The sequence below is a fragment of the Sturnira hondurensis genome, unplaced genomic scaffold (genome assembly GCF_014824575.4).
Source record: "Sturnira hondurensis isolate 20B ecotype Veracruz unplaced genomic scaffold, ASM1482457v3 Scaffold0012467, whole genome shotgun sequence".
Classification (NCBI taxonomy): Eukaryota; Metazoa; Chordata; class Mammalia; order Chiroptera; family Phyllostomidae; genus Sturnira; species Sturnira hondurensis.
Genome location: NW_028085098.1, coordinates 1,407,036 through 1,426,504, shown reverse-complemented (window position 1 = coordinate 1,426,504; position 19,469 = coordinate 1,407,036). Strand labels below are relative to the sequence as shown.

Sequence of the window (19,469 nt, the reverse complement as noted above, 5' to 3'; positions counted from 1 at the left end):
TGTAGGTTTTGAAAATACATATGAATGTATAACATAGCACTGACAGAAATGATCAATTAAGAAACAGGAAAACACAAGGAAGACATTAGTGAAGTTATAAAAATAACCTTGGGAGAAAAAAGTGAATATTGATAATGTATTTGAGAACTATTTTTAGAGCTATACTTATTAGGCTTATATTAGGACTAGATCAGTCCTTTACCTTTTTTGATTTCATATTTCATATTATAATAAGAAAATTATTTCATATTTTAAGAAGGTTTCTCATCTATTTATGTCATTACTTTGATAATGACATCAATTTGAAAATGAAGTTACATTAAAGTTACACTTTAGAAAATGCTGGCTAATTTGAGAGGTGGTCTGTTTTAGAGCTTCAAAGAGTATATTCTAGACTCAGCCCTTTTGCATTTGAATCAAAGCAGACATTAATGAGCTAGGTAAGTTTGTTCTATTTGTCATTTTCTTCATGTGTAAAATAAGAATATTTATTTTCAGAGTTGTGAGGATTAAATGAATTAACATAGGTAACCCTCACTTTGCACAGTTCTGTGGTAACTGAACAGAGGACACAGTTCTAGTGTGCATGAATTATTAACACAGTACTGCTCAAAGTAAGAACTGCATGAGCTTGTAAAATGCCTGTAACAGTGTTTGGGATGTAAGTTTTAGCTCTGATCTTAACAATACTATGATTACATCTTTATCCATATATGACCTTTTGTATCGGTTTTAAGTGAAAAGAAACTTACTAGCTATTTCTTTCAAAAATTCCCTTCAAGCATGGATTGATAAGGTGTAAAAATTGGCATATCAGTAAAAGTATAATAAAAATCACGACATACTAATAAACACTTATAATGCTATTATTTTAGAGCTTGGCTAGAAATATGTATTGGAGTAGTGAAATTCTTAGTAACCAAGTGGTTTTGACATTTTTTAGGAATTCAAGAGGGAAAGGGATAAAGTAGGAAGTAGCACAGTATAGTAATTAGTGATCAATAGGTTTCAAATTTTAAACCAGAACTTAAACTTGAGTCTGCTGCTCACTGCCATTTAGCAAGATACTTAATCTCTCTGGGTCTCAGTTTACTCATCTGTAAAATGGGGACAATAGTATTAACTTCTTTATTAAGATCATTGTGAGGGTTATATGAGAATAGTACTTAATTAAAACTTAATATATTGCCTGGCATATAGTAAAAAATAAATATTAACTAATAATATTATAAAGTAAAATAAGTATTTCTAGTAACTGTTCTTTTTTGTAAACTTGCATTACCAGCATTAAACATAAGTTGAATTTTAAAATATTAGTGTTTATAAAGCACATCAGGTCATCTGGTTGCAGAATTGTGAACCCTCTTCTTTTAATCTTAGAGGAAGCTTGTGTTGTTATTTGCTTATGATAGCAAAGTAGTGGGCAATCTAACAAATTTTCTGATTATATGAGTACATGAACTGATCCGTTGAACATTATTGTACAAAACAGACATCTAGTTACATGTCCCTGAGAATTAGTCATTGTATAAAGTTCAAGTTAGTAAATAAAAAAGTAGTTTAATAAACTTTTACTTTTCTTCTTAAATCCTTTTTTTCCTTGATCTTCTAAAGAATTTATATAAACAGGTGATTTCTGGCATGAGTTATCACTGTGTCATAGCTTGTTGCATAAAACTACATTTAGACATCAGACATTTTTATATAATCAAGACAACCCTGATTATATATAGAATCTATGCATTTGGGGGGTAGAAATGATAAAACATGGATATTCCTTAGTTTTTTCCTCAGCATTACTTATAAAATATTAAAATCAAAATATTAAAAATTGTTTCTTTTGCTATTTCAATATTTCAGTTTTACAAACTTGAATCTGTATTTCATTATTTAATTTCCTTGTAGGTCCCCCTCATCGATTGAAAGTAAAACCTGATTCTGAAATTTTAGTTATAGAAAATGGAACAGCTTTCCCATTTCAGGTAGAAGTTTTGGATGAATCAGACAACATAACAGCACAACCCAAATTGGTTGTTCATTGTAAGGTAAGCTATTATAAGATAAAAATATGTAGATTTTATTTTGAGTCCCATTGTAGTAAATGAAAATGACTATCTTTCAGGTGCTTTATAGTAAGCCTTCTATATTATCTAGGTCTTTAACAATTATTCCATGGAGAAATTTGTGGGATATCTCATTGCCAATAGTTTTCAGGATTCCTAAGCCAGTAAAGATGCCAGCTATGCCAAGTTTCATAAAGAAATTATGAACTCAAGATTCCTCTCCTCGTACCTCATTTCAGATGAAGTATATAATTTATTAATAGAATGATGGAAATATCCTTCAGGATTGGGGATGGATGGATAAATGAAGATGACTAAAACCACAAAAAGGAAAGGAAAACTCAAATAGGTTATAAAGTAGAAAAGAAAGAATTATTGTCGAGGAAGTTAGATTTTCTTCTAAAACAGATAAATTTTACTTAGAAGTATAGAAAATTAACTCTTTTCAGTCAGAAATTTGCTAGAGGATTAGTGAATTCTACTTAGAATTTTCTAACTTACTGCCAGAAATAGCTGTAGTGAAGTACTTGAAAATTTAAATAAACATTATTTAATAATAATCAGTTACATTAATGAAGTCTTACTTTATTTTTTATGCTTCTAATAGTTTTCAGGTGCTCCTAACCTTCCACTCTACACTGTGGATTGTAGTAGTTCTGGAACCAGTATTTTATCAGGATCTGCAATTCAAGTTCAAAATATCAAAAAAGACCAGACGCTTAAAGCTAAAATTGAAATACCTGTAAGTTGTTACTGTTATTCATTGGAATTGTATTGAGTCTTCATACAAATATTCTTTAAGAGGTTTATAATAAATTCTATAAAGTTGTTTGACTCTTAAAAATGAGGTATTTGCATTTCTTTTAGCCAAAGGGGAAAAGAGGAGGCATGAAGTTGTATAGTGAATAATTTAACATTTTATGCCAAATATTAGTAATTTTCTTGATGAAATATTTTATATCTGAAACATTGATTTACATATTCCTAAAATTGACTTATTCTTATGTAAAAATTTGACATTTATGGGCCAGTTTTTAAAATATTTTATACTTGTTTCTTATATAGCTTAGTAGATACTTCCACTTAAACTACCACTGAAGAACTATAAACATTTAATTTGTATGTATAATTTAAAAAATAAACAATGGTTTTTTATTTAGTATTCCTATAGATTTATATGTTAATGTACCAGTAGGATACTTTTTATTGGGTATACATAATGGCTGAAGGTGAAGCCAGCAGGATATAAACAATTGATCCCCTAAGGTTTCTGAATGGATAACAACTACTTAAGTAAAATACTTAAATGTTAAATGTGATTTCTTTATAATTGGTAGTAGATTGTGAATAACCTAATTCCACTTGACTGATATTTTTGTACTTTATTATACATCATATAACATCTTGAGCCTCAAAAGGGTAAAAGACAGCTTTTATTGTTTGTAATTAGAATGAGATAACTTTATTCTAATTATTTTTTTCAAACTGGTTGTTTTTTATAATCTTCAGATAATTTGTTATGCATTTCCCATTTCAATAATACAGCCAAAATATTTTGAGCATACTATTGTGCAAAAGATCAGAAAGAAAATATTTGGATTTAGGGAGGAATCTGGGCTTGGAAGCAAGAGTAACAAATTATTAGGTATCATGTAAATAATACAAGGCAGCAACAGAGAGAAGACCTGAGAATCCAGGTCAGTTAAGACTAAGACCAAAGTATATCATTTAATATGCAGTTAGAAAATGGTATCCAAGGGTATTGACTCTTGAGTTTGAGTCAGGTAAATAGTATATGTACATGGTGGAAGGTGGATTATTTATCTGATATTCATTGAAGTAGGAATTTTGAATATGTCATTCATGTGGATGGACTTTGATAGAAATGACTGTAACTGATGAGGAAAGAGGCCTGAGCTAAGGAAGAGTGTAGAGGTGTTTTAGGTTTAGGCTTATTTTGAATTTTTTTTATTTTGTGGAACACTCTATTCATAGATTATGAAATAATTATATAATATTTAATTTTGTGTGCCTAAAATCAATTTATACAGCTTAATCCAGCTTAGCTGTACTGATCTGTGGAACACAGATGTGCCCATGATAAATTATAAATATGCCAACTCAGTCTTTAAGACGTTTAGAGTCCTAATCTAGCTATAAACAAACTTGTCCATTTAACCACAATGTATAATGAATTGAGAAAGCATTAGTGTAACCTTAATATCATTAAATAATGTACTTTACGGCAGTTATTTGACCCTGATTTTATAGAAAATTTTGGATATTTTACACTTTTTCTTATTAATGAATGTTAGTCACCACATGACTAACAATATTCATGTCATATGATTAAAATTTTACAAGCTTAGAGAATTTATAAGTAAATTTACAAATAAGAGGGAGGGATTCCTTTTAAGTCCAAACATGCCAATGTCTTGGTCTAAAGTGGTCACTATCTTTATAACCTAATGGTATAAAATATAGAATTATTAATAGTGCAGTGCACTATTAATTACAAAACCTATGAATATTTATAGTATATAAGATGATCTTCCATAATACTAGAATAATTTTTTCACCAGTATAATAAAACATTCGCCATTAAAGCCAAAAATTGTATTTTCAAAAAGTACAGATGTCACTCAATATATATTGGTTTCTCTCTCTTCCTAGAGTTGTAAAGATGTGGCACCTGTGGAGAAAACTATTAAGTTGCTTCCCAGTAGCCATGTTGCAAGATTACAGATATTCAGTGTGGAAGGACAAAAGGCAATCCAGATCAAACATCAGGATGAGGTTAATTGGATAGCAGGCGATGTTATGCATAATCTCATTTTTCAAATGTATGATGAAGGAGAAAGAGAAATCCATGTAACTTCAGCTTTAGCAGAGAAAATTAAAGTAAGTATCTCAAACAAATTAGTTATTTTTAAGGATTTTGTTTATTTTATGCTTAGAAAACTCTGAACAAGAAGTTTCATAGGGAGCCTCTAAGAAGAACTCAGAAATAATACTTTTTATCACAGAGAAATAATACTATTGTTTAAAATTCCAGGCTAAATAATAATTTTTTTACTAATACTAGATTGAAATGTGAGCGATTCGTGTGTGACAAATGATTTTGACACTTAAACCAAATTCCAGTCCTTGGCATGTTGTTTAGTTGCCACTGCTTGACCACCTATGTTTCTGTGTCCACAATCAAGGTCACCGTCTTACCAAAGCATTCTGTTTATAGCTATTCTGAAGGCAGTAAATAAAAGGTCTGGTAAAGGTAAAAAATGAAACAGTGTTGTTAAGTTTAGAGTCCCGATTTGGCCATTTGAAATTGGTAAACCACTTGCTAAAAACATGATCCTTAGAAAACAGTTTGGTTGGTTCTTGGTAGGTTCAGGTGGTTCTTGCCAATCTGCTGTCATTTGAATGTGTAATTGGTACCTAGATAGGGTAACTCTATATGTTGAAACTTCTCACATAACAGAAAACTAAATCAAAATGATTAGATTGTTTTCACATAAAATACATTGCTCTAGCATTCTTGATTTGAAAGAATAGTGGAAAATTTATGCTTGCTTCTTTAAAAGTACAGTCAATTTAACTATAATGAAACATGCAAATTCCTAAAAATCATTGTACTATGTCAAGTGGTGCAATAAAAATCAGGGCTTTTGGGGAAAATGGGAATTAAATATTCAAACCTCATCATTCACCCATTTAAAAATAAAGATAGGAAATTAATAAAACAGTACCCAAAACAGTAGCAGTAATCTTTTAATTGATTAAGAAGTCCATGAACACCATAAAAATATGTCAGCTTGCTTTGGGAAGTGGGTGGAGGATGTGTTACAACTTGTGAACTACCATGAGGTGGTAGAAATGTCACTAGGTGTGAACATGTGGCTTGGTACACATAAATAGCTAGATGTTAGGTGCTTGGGGTATATCATTTTGTATGTTCCTACATGACTTGTTTAACTGAGTACAGTTTTCTGTGTTCAACTATTGTAAAGTAAAATTTATTTTATACTCAAATTTTCCCTGTTATTTTAATTTCATTAAAACCAATTTGCATTTTCAAACCAATTATTATAGCAAAGCAAACTATACTTTCCTCCTTGACATTCATAAAGAAAAACTCAAATTTTGTGTGAGAAATTAATTTTCTGAAACTCCAGGTTTCTTTAAGGCACAGATAAACATCCCCCCACCCCCGCCCAATCTCTGGAAAGCCAACATCTGTGGACCCTTATGTTATGGATTCCAATTAACTAAAAATTTGGACACTTGCTATTTGTGACACAGGGTATACAACTTACTTTTTTGTACTGTCATATCTTGTAGTCATCTTGAGTCTCCAAATGTAGGATCTGATATTTAAAAAGAATTGTTTAACCGAATCTTATTTTTAAAATCTTACTTGGAATAACTCTTGTTACAATCAGTTTTTGTTTTCCCTCATTAGTGAGGGAAAGGAGGATGGGGAGGGAAATAATTCTGAAAGGGGGACACAGATCGTTTTCATCTGTTGTGTATTAGCAGGTTTGAAACTGAGTGGTTTAAAAATGGTGCCAGGAACCTGGCTTCTAAACTGGTTCCACATCCTATTTCTTTTTTTTAATTTTTCTTACTCTATTGTTTATACTGTTACAGATGACCTTTCCTCCTTACTCCTTTTCTTATTGAAGTTAAGAAGAAACATTGATTGGAGAGCCACTTCCTGTATATAACTTTCTTTTTGCCATTCTCCGAGCTTGTGGCCTGCATCTGACACATTTTGCCTCCAATCTAGTAGTCATGTGTTTCTTGAGTTCCAAAGATTTTAAAACATTCACCTCTTTGTTGTTAAAAATATTAAATACCATCTTATTAAATTAAACATATAGTCTTTAAAGAGGTTTTGTGGTTTTTAGAGAATTCTCTAATATTTAGGAAAATAGGCCCTGGCTGGTGTAGCCCAGTGGATTAACCAGAGGATCGCGGTTCGATTCCCAGTCAGGGCACGTGCCTAGGTTGCAGGTCGGTTCCCTGCAGGCCAACTCCCAGCAGGGGATGCACGAAAGGCAACCATACATTGATATTTCTCTCCGTCTCCTTCCCCTCTAAAGATAAATAAATAAAATCTTTAAAAAAAACATTAAAAAAAAAAAAGAGTGACAGTGGTCAAAGGCTGAAAGCAGAGAGGAAGTTCAACTAAAAATCAGAAATAGAAAGGACTGGAGGTTTAAAAGTAGGATGTATTGGGATAATCAATTTTAAAATATGGATCCAGTAACAAATTAAAATACAGAATACAAAAAAATGCCAAATTAAACTAGAGTGAAAAGCATTTAAGAATGGGTTAAAGGGAGACCCAAGATAGTGAGTGGAAGCTACACTAACCCCTCCTCACAGGACCAAACTGGAATTACAACTAAATTATAAAAAAATCACCCTGAATAACCAGCTGAGCACTAGCTAGAGAGAAGCCTTACAACCAAGGACTTATATCACCAGAACAACACTGGTAAAATGTGGTGAGGCATGAGAGGGCTGGCTGAGCTTCCGTGGGCAGGAGCTGAAGTTCCAGCGGCCTGGCGGGGTTCCCCCTGAGAAGTGTGGGGTCTGAATCCCCACCGTAGAGCACCAGAACCTGGGAAGGAACCCAAATAAACATCAGACTGTGAAAATCAGTGGGGTTTTTGTCTACCAGGGAGAGATGGCAAGAGACACAAAGAGCTGCTTTAAGGGTCAACACACAAAATATCATTTGTAGCCATGTACCCTGGGCTCCTGCAGAGGAAAGGCAGAGCAGTCAGAGCCACATGAGGAGAGTGGAGGGTTGGTGGCTCTGAAGACAGAGTTGAAGGGTCAGCCACCAGGATCCTTGTGTTCAGTTATTCCTCATACTGCAGAAGCCCTCTTTCTCTGGCAGACCACCACCTCGTTTTGGCATCAGGCTGGGAAAAAGCAAGAGCCCCACCCTGTGGAGCTTAAGCTCAGCTACTGAGGAGTACAACTGGAGGCACTTTTATGAATAAGACCAACAGAAAGCCTACAGATGGAGGTGGATTTCTGTGACCTTTAGGACTTTAGCCCCCAGGCCCTGTGCTGATAAAAGCTGGCCTACCTCTGAAGCTTGGTTCTTTCTGCACACAGCCAGGCCTATAAGAAGGAGTCACAAGCTGTGGATCACTGATAGCTCGAAACAGGTTGCCCAGGGCCAGTCACAGGCAGCATCTGGCATAGGTTTGCACTATAGTCTTTGCAGAACTACCTAATACATAGGAACAGACACAAAGAGGCAGCCAAAATGAGGAGACAAAGAAACAGGCCCCAAATGAAAGAACAAGAGAATTCTCCAGAAGAACAAAGTGAAATGGAGGCAAGCAATTTATTAGATACAGAGTTCCAAGTAATGATTATAAGGATGCTCAACAACATGAAAAAAGACACACAAACCATAAAAAAAGGGCAAGTCAGAAATAAAGAATGCAGTATATGAAATAATACTCTGGAAGGAGTAAACAGGTTAGATGAAGCAGAGGATCAAATCAGTAATTTGGAAAACAAGGTTAAAAAAAAAAACAGCCAAGCAGATCAAAAAGAAAAAGAATTTTTTAAAAGGGGAATTTAAGGGATCTTTGGGACAACATGAAGTGTGATATCATTCACAAGGGGATCCCAGAAGGAGAAGAGAGTGAGCAAGGGATGGAGAGCCTGTTTGAAGAGATGATTACTGAAAACTTTCCTACCTGGAGAAAGAAAAAGACAAACATTCATCAAGTGCTGAGTCTCAAATAAGATGGACCCAAATAGGCCAACACTAGAATACATGGAAGAACTTAAAGACAAGGAAAGAATCTTAAAAGGAGCAAGAGAAAAGCAGTTACAGTGTTGCTAATTCATTTTGGAAGTCATGAGGGGTGCTGAAACCAACAGGTACAGAACGATGAAGCATTTTCTCTTGCAGGATGGTATTGAGGCTCATATAAGTTCTAGCAAATGCGATAAGTCCCAAGCAAACACCAAGTGCTGGAACATTTTTTTTTCTCATCAGAACTTGATGAATACAGGGATTGACAAGTTCTGAGGCCAACAAGTACCAAGGCATGACTGTAGTTACCTACAAGGGATCTCTCATAAGATTGTCACTTGATTTCTCAACAAAAACATTTCAGACCAGAAGGGATTGACATGGAATATTCAAGGTGATAAAAAGCAAGGACCTACAGCCAAGGCTATTTAACTCAGCAAGGCTATCATTTAAAATTGAAGGAGAAATAGCCCTGGCTGGTGTAGCTCAGTGGATTGAATCCTGGCCTGTGACTCAAAGGGTGATATGAACCAACATTCAGAGAAGTGGCAACACTTCTCCTTCTGAACTATTCCAAAAAATTCAAGGGGATGAAAGACCTTCAAGCTCATTTTACAAGATCAACATTATCCTAATTCCAAAATCAGATAAAGAGACTACAAAGAAAGAAAATTATAGGCCAATATCCCTGATGAACATAAATGCTATAATCGTCAGCAAAATATTAGCAAACCAAATACAGGAATACATCAAAAGATATTATACACCTTGATCAATTGGGATTTAATTCTGGAAATGCAAGGGTGGTATAATATTCACAAATCAATAAATATGATAAACAGCATAAATAAAATGAAGAATAAAAACCACATGAACACATCAGTAGATGCAGAAAAGACATTTGATAAAATCCAGCACCCACATATAAAAAACTCTCAGCAAAGTGGGAACATATCTAAACATAATAAAGGCCATATATGATAAATCCACTATCAGCATCATACTCAATCAGCAAAAACTACAAGTGTTGCCCTTAAGATCAGGAACAAGACAGATATCCGCTTTTACCTCTTATTCAACACAGTACTGGGAATCCTAGCCACAACAATCAGACAAGAAGAAGAAATGGCATCCAAATTAGAAAGGAAGAAGTAAAACTATCATTATTTGCAGAGAACATGATGCTGTACATAGAGAACCCTAAAGATTCCACCAAGAAACTACTAGTACTGATAAATGAAATAAGTAGCAGGATACAAAATTAGTATCCAGAAATCAGTTGCATTTTTACATGCCTATAATGAACTATCAGAAAGGGAAATTAAGAAAGCAATCCCATTCACAATTGCCTCAAAAAGAACACCTAGGAAAAAACTTTAACCAAGGATCTAAAAGACCTCTACTCAGAAAATTTTAAGAAATTTAAGAAGATATTGGAAGCACATACTGTATTTATGGATAGGAAGAATTAATATCACTCAGGTGTCCATGCTCCCCAATGCAATCTATAGATTCAGTGCATTTTATATCAAGATATTATGTTGTATTTCACAGAACAGGAATAAATATTTTAAAAATTTCTATGGAACCAGGAAGACCCACAGTGATCTTGAGAAAGAACAAAGGTGGCGGAATCATACTACCTAATATCAAACCAAAATATAAGGTCATAGTAACAGAAAGAACAGGGTATTTACATAAAAACTGTTGCATTTTACATAGATCAGTGGAACACAGTAGCCCAGAAATAAACCCATGCCTTTATAGTCAATATTTGACGAGGAAGTAAATACATACAGTGGGCTAAAACAGTATATTCAATAAACGGGTTTGGGAAAATTCAGATACATGCAGAGAAATGAAACTAGACCACCTTCTTATGCCACACACAAGTACAAATTCAAAATAGGTTAAAGACTTAATTGTTAGACTCAAAACCATAAAAATCCTAGATTAAAACATGGGAAGTAAAATCTCAGACGTTATTCATGGCGTTACTTTTTCCAATATATCTCCTCAGACAAGGTAAATAAAAGGAAAAAAATAAACAAATGGGACATCAAACTAAAAAGTTTTTGCACAGCAAAGGAAGCTATCAAGAAAATAAAAAGACTGGTGGGCTGGGATGGGGGTAGAAGGCAGAAAATTGTACTCGAACAATAATTAAAAGGGAAAAAATATTTTTAAAAAATTAAGAGAGATACAAATAAAAAAGAAAGAAAATAAAAAGACAACCCACTGAATGGGAGAACATATTCAACAACAATTTATGTGGCAAGGGGTTAAGATCCAAAATTTACAAAACTCAACACCAAAATACCCAAACAATCCAATTAATAAATGGGCAAAGGACCTGAATAGACACTTCTCTAAAGTGGACACACAGATGGCCAATACACATATGAGAAAGTGTTCAACATTACTAATCAGAAATGCAAATTAAAGCCATAATGAGATGTTCACTTCACATCTGTCAGAATGCCTGTCATCAAAAAATCAACAAATAGTGCTGGGGCAAATGTGGAGAAAGGGGAACACCTTTGCACTGTTGGTGGGAATGCAGATTGGTACAGCCACTGTGGAAAGAAGTATAGAGTTACCTCAAAAGATAAAAAAAAGAACTCCCTTATAACCCAGTGATTCCACTTCTGAGAATATATCTAGGGGCAAAAAAACCCTGAAACAGTGGTTTGCAAAAATATAAGTACCCTTATGTTCATTGCAGCATTATTTAGACTGGCCAAGATTTGGAAACAGCCCAGGTGCTCATTGTTATATGAATAGACAAAACAAGTGAGGTACATTTATACCATGGAATACTACTTGGCCTCAAAAAAGAATGTTACCTTTTGCAACATCATGGATTCACCTGCAGAATATTACTACTAAGTAAAATAAGCCAATCAGAGAAAAACAAATACCATATGATTTCACTCGTGTGGAATCTAATGAACAAACTGAACTAACGAGTAGAGAGACCAGCTCGTAGATAGAGAGCAGGATGACAGCTCTGGGGTGGGGAGTTTGCAAGGTGGAGGGATCAAGCAAAAAAGAGAAAGGACCCATAGACATGGACAACAAGGTGGTGATTGGCAGAGGTGGGTATCAGTGGAGGTGAAAGAGGGTATAATGGGGGTAAATGGTAATTGAAAAATGTGCACTAAAAATGGAGCTAAAAAATGCTTGAAATAAACTCAAAAAATGGATTAAGGCCAAAATGTATTGTAGCTAGTGGTAATTACTTCAGTGGATATAATTTCTGTTTTCTCATCTTGGTGAATAAAAGGTCTACCCATAATCTCATTCAAAGCCTGTATTAACAAGGTTCTTTTAAAAAAAATTGAAATTACCGCTCAGATTCAGTCATGTCATTTGATCTACCTTTGTGTATATTATTTTAAACTATAATTACCACAGTGATAATCTTATTGCAAAACTCTGAAGAAGTGACTTAAGAATTTTTATTTTATTGCATTGAAAGATATAGCAACATTAATAGCAAAGACAAAGAAAATACTTTTTTTTTAAAGATTTTGTTTATTTATCTTTTAGAGGGGAAGGGAAGGAGAGAGGGAGAGAAATATCAATGTATGGTTGCCTCTCATGTATCCCCTGCTGGGAACTGGCCTGCAACCCAGGCATGTGCCCTGACTGGGAATTGAACCACCATTGTTTGGTTCGCAGGCCCGCGCTCAATCCACTGAGCTACTTCAGCCAGGGCAGAAGATACATTTTTATCACAGTAATATGTGACCCACCATCATTCTGGTCAAAAAGGGGCTTTCTTTTTCCTCATAGGGAAGGAGAATGGGTTATAATTTAACTTTAAGACTTCATTCAGGAAGATAAGTATTAGTAGAGGGTATTGGACTAAGTGTTTTATTTTTAAGTATCATTTTTCTCTTAGGTTAATTGGACTCCTGAGATTAACAAAGAACACTTGCTACAAGGACTGCTTCCTGATGTACAAGTACCAACATCTGTAAAAGATATGCGCTATTGCCAGGTTTCATTTCAGGATGATCATGTGTCTTTGGAAAGTGCATTTACAGTAAGGTTTGTGTGCATATTATATGTGGAAGTATTGCAAAATTCAGCATATGACAACAAACATACTTTCTCAAATGCATGTATGTAGAAATTATTTTTATATGTAGAAAGTGTCACAATTGTTACGAAATATGGTAGGTTGTCTTTGGAATAAAGTTTCACTGGAGATATGATTACTTCTTAATATCACTATAACCCTTTGTTTAATTTGGCCTCTAGTATACGTAAGAACTGGAACTTTCATTAAAGGAAAGTCCTCCTAGTGCAAGCAACTGTGAAAACACCTGCAAAATGACAGACAAGAAACATATAAAATATACAGTGTAATCAGTCAATGCGTTGTTCACAAGGAAAACTTCTTTCATTAGTTAGTGATGATTTTCAAAGCTAAGTCCAGCCAGACCCAATATATAGAATGATAGAAAAGGGGAAGGCAAGTAAGTATACTAAAAAACTTATCTCTTAGATTGGCCAGTCAGTTCCGTGGCCACCTTTTTTTCAGTACCCTCTTGACTTTTAATTCCTCAACCCATTTTTATACTATTTCCAATACTTAAAATAGCTCCATATTTGAGGTAAGATTTTTAGATATACTACTTTCCCACTGTAGCCAGATCTCTGGGTGAGTTATTCTTACTGTCTTTTCTTTCATTGCACTCATTATAATTTCTTTTTAATCCAGCATAGATACTATGATTTAACACATGATTTTTTGACAGTATTCTCTACTATCTTTGCAAGCTTTTTTTCTCTCTTTATTCTTGTGTTAATAGTGATGTTCTGTGAAGATGTAAGTTGTATTTAAGTTTTAGAAACTGAATGATATATATCTTTAGCATAGCGAAACTACTTTAATTTTTTTTTTTTGGCAACTAATGGTGTGACTATAACCTTTTAAATTGGGAACCAATTTCAGGCCCCTACCTGATGAACCTAAACATCTAAAGTGCGAGTTAAGAGGAGGAAAAACAGTACAGATGGGCCAAGAACTTCAAGGGGAAATAGGTTAGTATGTCTTGCTTTTTTCCTTTAATATAGTATGTAGTTATGGTCATGTTTTGACATATATAATTTGAAAGAAAAGCTTTGAGTTTATATACAATTATTGGTTTAAAATCCATTGTCAAAAGATTGAAGTATTTTCACTATTTTTGCTGACGTAACTGTGAAATCAGTTTGGCAAAAATAGTTTCTTAGAAAAATGTTGGTTTTTGCTAGAAGTTATAGTAGCTAATATTAAAAGTGTAAAGTAAATCTATCAGTGGTACTATGTCTTCTATATTTTTCATATATCTAGAACAGTGATTTTCAACCCATATCATGACACACAAACTAATTACTAAAATTTTGTGGCACACCAAAAAAGTACACATTTTGCCAGTCTTACATAAGAATAGGAATAGTTTTTACTGATTTACAAAAAAATACTAATAGTAATTTCCCACCATTTTTGCTCCAAACTCACTTAAAAAAACAAACCAACCAGATGCCTATACTTGTATATAAGGATTTCTGGTACCAAGAATTGAACAATCAGATGCAAACTTATTATGTGATGTGACCAGTAGGATGCAACTCTAATATGACCTTTATATTTATGGTTCAAGACAGGGTATTCACACTGGATGGCTACTGTTGTGTTGGCTGTTGTCAATGTTTTTATTTGACAGTCTAAGGGGAAAGAGGTCAAGGGCCCTGACTAAATACTCAGGTATTGACACGTTTTAAAAATTCTCTTGGCATACCAGTGTGTTGCAGCACATTTGTTGAAAATCACTGATCTAGAATATTACTAAATTATTTTTTTCAGATTTTTATGGTAAAAATCTGGTTAACATCAGCACTATTTTAAATATATAAATACAAATATACTGGTGTATATTCTTGATATTTTTGTACCAGTTACAAGAGAAGTCAAGGTAATGAGTTTTTTAAAAATAGAAAAGAAAACAGTTAGAGTGAGTTTCTAAGCGTAATTTTACTGAAGCATAAAAATGTATTTATATGTAATTTGTGTATTTTATTAAAAGATAACAGTTTAAAATTAAACATTCCTTTTAGTTGTAATAGTTACAGATCAGTATGGAAATCAGATTCAAGCATTTTCACCAAGTTCTTTATCTTCCTTGGGAATTGCTGGTAATGGACTTGATAACTCACAGTTGAAAACTACCTTTCAGGTATGGCTGCTTTTCCTAACAGTTGGCTTATGCCATTCGTTTATATATATAACAAAATTTGGGGAAAGCTAAAATAACTAAAGTTTTATTTTAATCTTTCTAATGAAAAATTATAAAAAAGCATTACAGAAACTTATTATGATTAAAAATTTTGAACATATGCAAAAGATAGAATAGTGTGATCCCCATGTTCCCATCACTCAGCTTCAGTCATCATTACTTCCCTCTGTACCGTATCATCTTTAAGCAGATTCCATACATCATTTCATTCATAAATGCTTTGATATGCATATAAGGGCACTTTGTCATGCAGTTATTTAAATAAAATTTCTTAGTGCTCATAGGGTGCATTATTGTAATTGTGAAAGTTTATAACTATGTAGTTAATTTAGTTTGAAAAATAAGAATTTTTGGTGCAATTATTTTAGTTTAAAACAAGCAGACATGATATATTCTATTTGGAGAGATCAAAGACAGCTTTTGGGCAGAGATGATGGGAGTTTGCCCTTCAAGAAATCTGCCAGGCCAAAGTAGGTGAAAGAGGAGGAACTTTTAGGCCAAAATAAAGCTGAAATCCTTTAGAGCATTTAATCCTTTTATAAAACTCTTTTTCCAGCCTGCAAACCGAAGGGTCATCGGTTTATTCCCAGTCAAGGCACATGTCTGGGTTGCAGGCCAGGTCCCTAGTAAGGGGCATGTGAGAGGCAACTGCACATTGATGTTTCCCTCCTCTTTCTCCCTCCCTTCTCCTCTAAAAGGAAATAAATAAATTTCTTTTTAAAAAATAAACTAGCTTTCTATTAAAAAAATAAACATAAAACTCCTCTTCCTTTTAGAGCCTCCATTCTAGTTTTTACCTGACAGAATAATCATAAGAATAGCTTTCTTGTTGCCTTCCTAATTTAGTTTCTATTTCCATTCATCTGTTGTGCTATTATTTTTAAGTCTTCAGAACACCACTTTTACTAAATCTTAGCATTGCTGAAGAACTTTTAATAATGTTTTGCTCACTGTACAAAGACAAGGTCTGCTCTTTGACTTTCAGGTTCCTCAATTATCAAGCTTTTCCATGTGTGTAAATGAAATAAGATACTGTCCTCCTGCTTTTATGAATGAACCATCTGTTTCCTACCACTTTACACACAGACTTCCATATTCTTTCACTAACTGGTCCTAAATTGTAATCTATTTTCCTGCATTTTTAGTTGTATTAGATACCCATCAGCATATAAACATGCTATATCTCTCATCTTAAAAAAACACCCCTGCCCCCACCCTGGCTGGTGTGGCTCAGTGGATTGAATGCCAGCCTGCAAACCAAAGGGTCACTGGTTCAATTCCCAGTCAGGGCACATGCTTGGGTTGCAGGCCAGGTCCCTAGTAGGGGCTACATGAGAGGCAACTGCACATTGAAATTTTTCTTCTTCTCTTTGTCCTTCTCTTCCCCTCTCTCTAAAAATAAATAAAATCTTTTAAAAAACACTCGTACCCCTGAAAAAACAACCATCCCAAAACTTACTTTGGCTCCGAATCCCTGTCAGTCTACTACCCTATTTTTCTCTTTTTATAGTATAACTCCTTGGAAGGGTTGTATATATTGTCTGTTTTCACATTCCCAGGCAGGCCCCACTCAACATGTTTTTTCTGCCCTATTCCACCTGATCAAATTCATTGTCAGTTTTCAGTTTTCGTCTTATGCCATCTATCAGACCTGTCAGCATTTCCCTTTATGAATTTAGACTCCATCACCTTAGTATAGCCTACAATACTCAGTAGTATTTAATGACAGTATTATCTCACATCTTCCTCTTCCCATAGTTCAATATTCACTAGCCAAGTAGACTTTCTTCCTATGTCATTTTACAGCTAATATACTGTCTTGACTCTCTTTCAAATAGCATATTCTACCCCCAGTCTCTGAAGAGAGAAAAGAGCTTTTTATTTTTTTAAATAAAAAGTAGTTTTCATGTCATTGTTTCTTAAAATCATTTTCATTTCTACATCTACATAAAATTAAGACTATTCTGAAGTACATTCCTTTGATAATTTCAACATTAGACCTTAGAGTGTACCTTTAAGAATTTTATGTTTAATTCTATCTATACTTACCTATAATTTGTAAAGGCATATAGAGATTTCATTTTTAAGATTTGAATTAAAATCAGAATAACTTCCAACACGACAAAGAAATTACTTCTTCAAAGGCTTTTGATGCTTTACTATTGAATGTGAAATTCTATGTTAACTTTACATATTTTTGAACTTTCAATATGTTTTACTAATAAATATTTAATTGTTTTTCAAATATTGAAAAATTCCCACTGTCTGCACTCATTGGGGTTTAGAGAGATTAATGTTGATTATTTTGAAATGTCTTCTTACAGAAAATATTCTACAAACAGTTGTTTCCAAACAGAAAACATAAAATTTTAATACTGATTTTTTTAATCTGTTGAATTTGTCCTTAGTGGAAATTTAAGATGGTGAAATCATTAAAGATCGGTATTAAAGTGCAGATATTACAGTGCTTATGCCAGTATGGAATTTGTTTCTATTCAATCACATCCAAAAATTACAACCTTGTTTTATTAATTCCCATTAATATGTGTTGAGTATTCTAAGTACCAGAGATTGAGCAGTGACAAATCAAAGTCCCTGCCTTCTTAGAGATCACCTTGTAATGTGGAGAGCATGCAATAGGTGAAACATGAGTGACAAGAAAAACAAAGCATGGTAAGGGCATAGAGTGCCATTATATAGAGTAGTCAGTGAAGACCCCTCTGAATAAGATACCTTGTATGCAGAAATTGAAAGAAAAGCCATGTAGATATCTGGTAAAGAATGTTACAAGTGACTGAAAAGAGCAAGTGCAAAGGGTATCTGGCAAGTATTTTCTTTGCTATGTGGAAACAGAATGGAAACAATAAGAACCTATACATATGACCCATGGACATGAACTAAAGGTGGGGAATGCAGGTGGGAGGGGGGTTGTACAGAGTAGGGGGAAGTAAATGGGGCAGAAATGGAACAACTAGTAGGATGGTCAATAAAATATATTTTTTTTAAAAAAGGAGAGTTAAGTACAAATACGAGGGAAATTAGAAACAGTAAGGTAAAAGGACATAGTCAGATTTTTTTTATACCTCTTCCTTACAAATAAATTCAGTTTCTCCACTGAAGGAGATAGAATTCATTGTATGCCAATATTGACATATGTGCAAGTTATTTGCTGTTGTTTTACCCAGAAACACATCTCCCTATTTTTTCTCAATGTACTTGTTTTCCTTACTAGGAAAATTCACAGAGTATAAGTGTAAGAGGCATCAGATTTATACCAGGTCCTCCTGGAAATAAGGATCTTTGTTTTACTTGGCGTGAGTTTTCTGACTTTGTTCGAGTGCAGCTAATTTCTGGGCCACCAGCTAAACTTCTCTTTGTAGACTGGCCAGAAGTAAAGGAGGTAAGTAACCTTTTTACTTGATACAAAGAATATAACCTGGCTTTTTTTTTCAGCTTGTCAGTGGATCAAAATAGATACATTTTGTTTTTGAAGTAACAACAAATAACAATAACAAAAGGACAAAGTAATAATTCTTTTAAAAACATTTTTATTAATGTTCTAATACTGTTGATTCCATTTTACCACCAGCACTTTCCCCTGTCCCAGCCACCCCCACCTTCCACCCTCAGTCCTACCCTGCCCCTTTGTCTTTGTCCATGGGTCCTTTATACATGTTCTTTGAAAACCCTTTCCCATCTTTCCCCCATTATTTCCCTTGCCCCTCCCCTCTGCTTACTGTCAGTTCTTGATTTCAATACCTCTGGTTATATTTTGCTTGCCTGTTTGTTTTATTGATTAGGTTCCACTTATAGGTGAGATCATATTTGTCTTTCATCGCCTGGCTTCCTTCACTTAACATAATGCTTTCCAGTTCCATCCATGCTGTCGCAAAGGGTAGGAGCTCCTTCCTTTTTTTCTGCTGCGTAGTATTCCATTGTGTAAATGTACCACAGTTTTTTGATCCACCCATTTACTGATGGGCACCTAGGCTGCTTCCAGCACTTGGCTATTGTAAATTGTGCTGCTATGAAAACATTGGGGTGCATAGGTTCTTTTGAATTGGTTTCTCAGGGTTCTTAAGCTATAATACAGTAGTGGAATTACCAGGTCAGAAGGCGGTTTCATTTTTAGTTTTCTGAGGAAATTCCATACCATTTTACACAGTGGCTGCACCAGTCTGCATTCCCACCAGCAATGCACTAGGGTCCCTTTTTCTCCACATCCTTTCTAACACTTGTTTGTTGATTTATGATGGCCATTCTGGCTTGTGTGCAGTGGTATCTCATTGTGGTTTTAATTTGCATCTCTCTGATGGCTAGTGA

At 34.1% G+C, this 19,469-nt stretch overlaps 1 protein-coding gene across 1 annotated transcript in view; it reads left to right on the top strand.

Annotated features, from left to right (window-relative positions):
• The window catches only part of SMCHD1 (structural maintenance of chromosomes flexible hinge domain containing 1), a 156,031-nt gene that overhangs the window by 69,999 nt on the left and 66,563 nt on the right, over positions 1 to 19,469 (top strand). Inside the window, exons 23-29 of the mRNA XM_037060710.1 lie at positions 1,906 to 2,045; positions 2,671 to 2,805; positions 4,737 to 4,964; positions 12,764 to 12,912; positions 13,823 to 13,911; positions 14,968 to 15,086; positions 18,379 to 18,546. Coding sequence (XP_036916605.1) covers positions 1,906 to 2,045; positions 2,671 to 2,805; positions 4,737 to 4,964; positions 12,764 to 12,912; positions 13,823 to 13,911; positions 14,968 to 15,086; positions 18,379 to 18,546 — 1,028 coding nt within the window. The remainder of the gene's footprint in view (positions 1 to 1,905; positions 2,046 to 2,670; positions 2,806 to 4,736; positions 4,965 to 12,763; positions 12,913 to 13,822; positions 13,912 to 14,967; positions 15,087 to 18,378; positions 18,547 to 19,469) is intronic.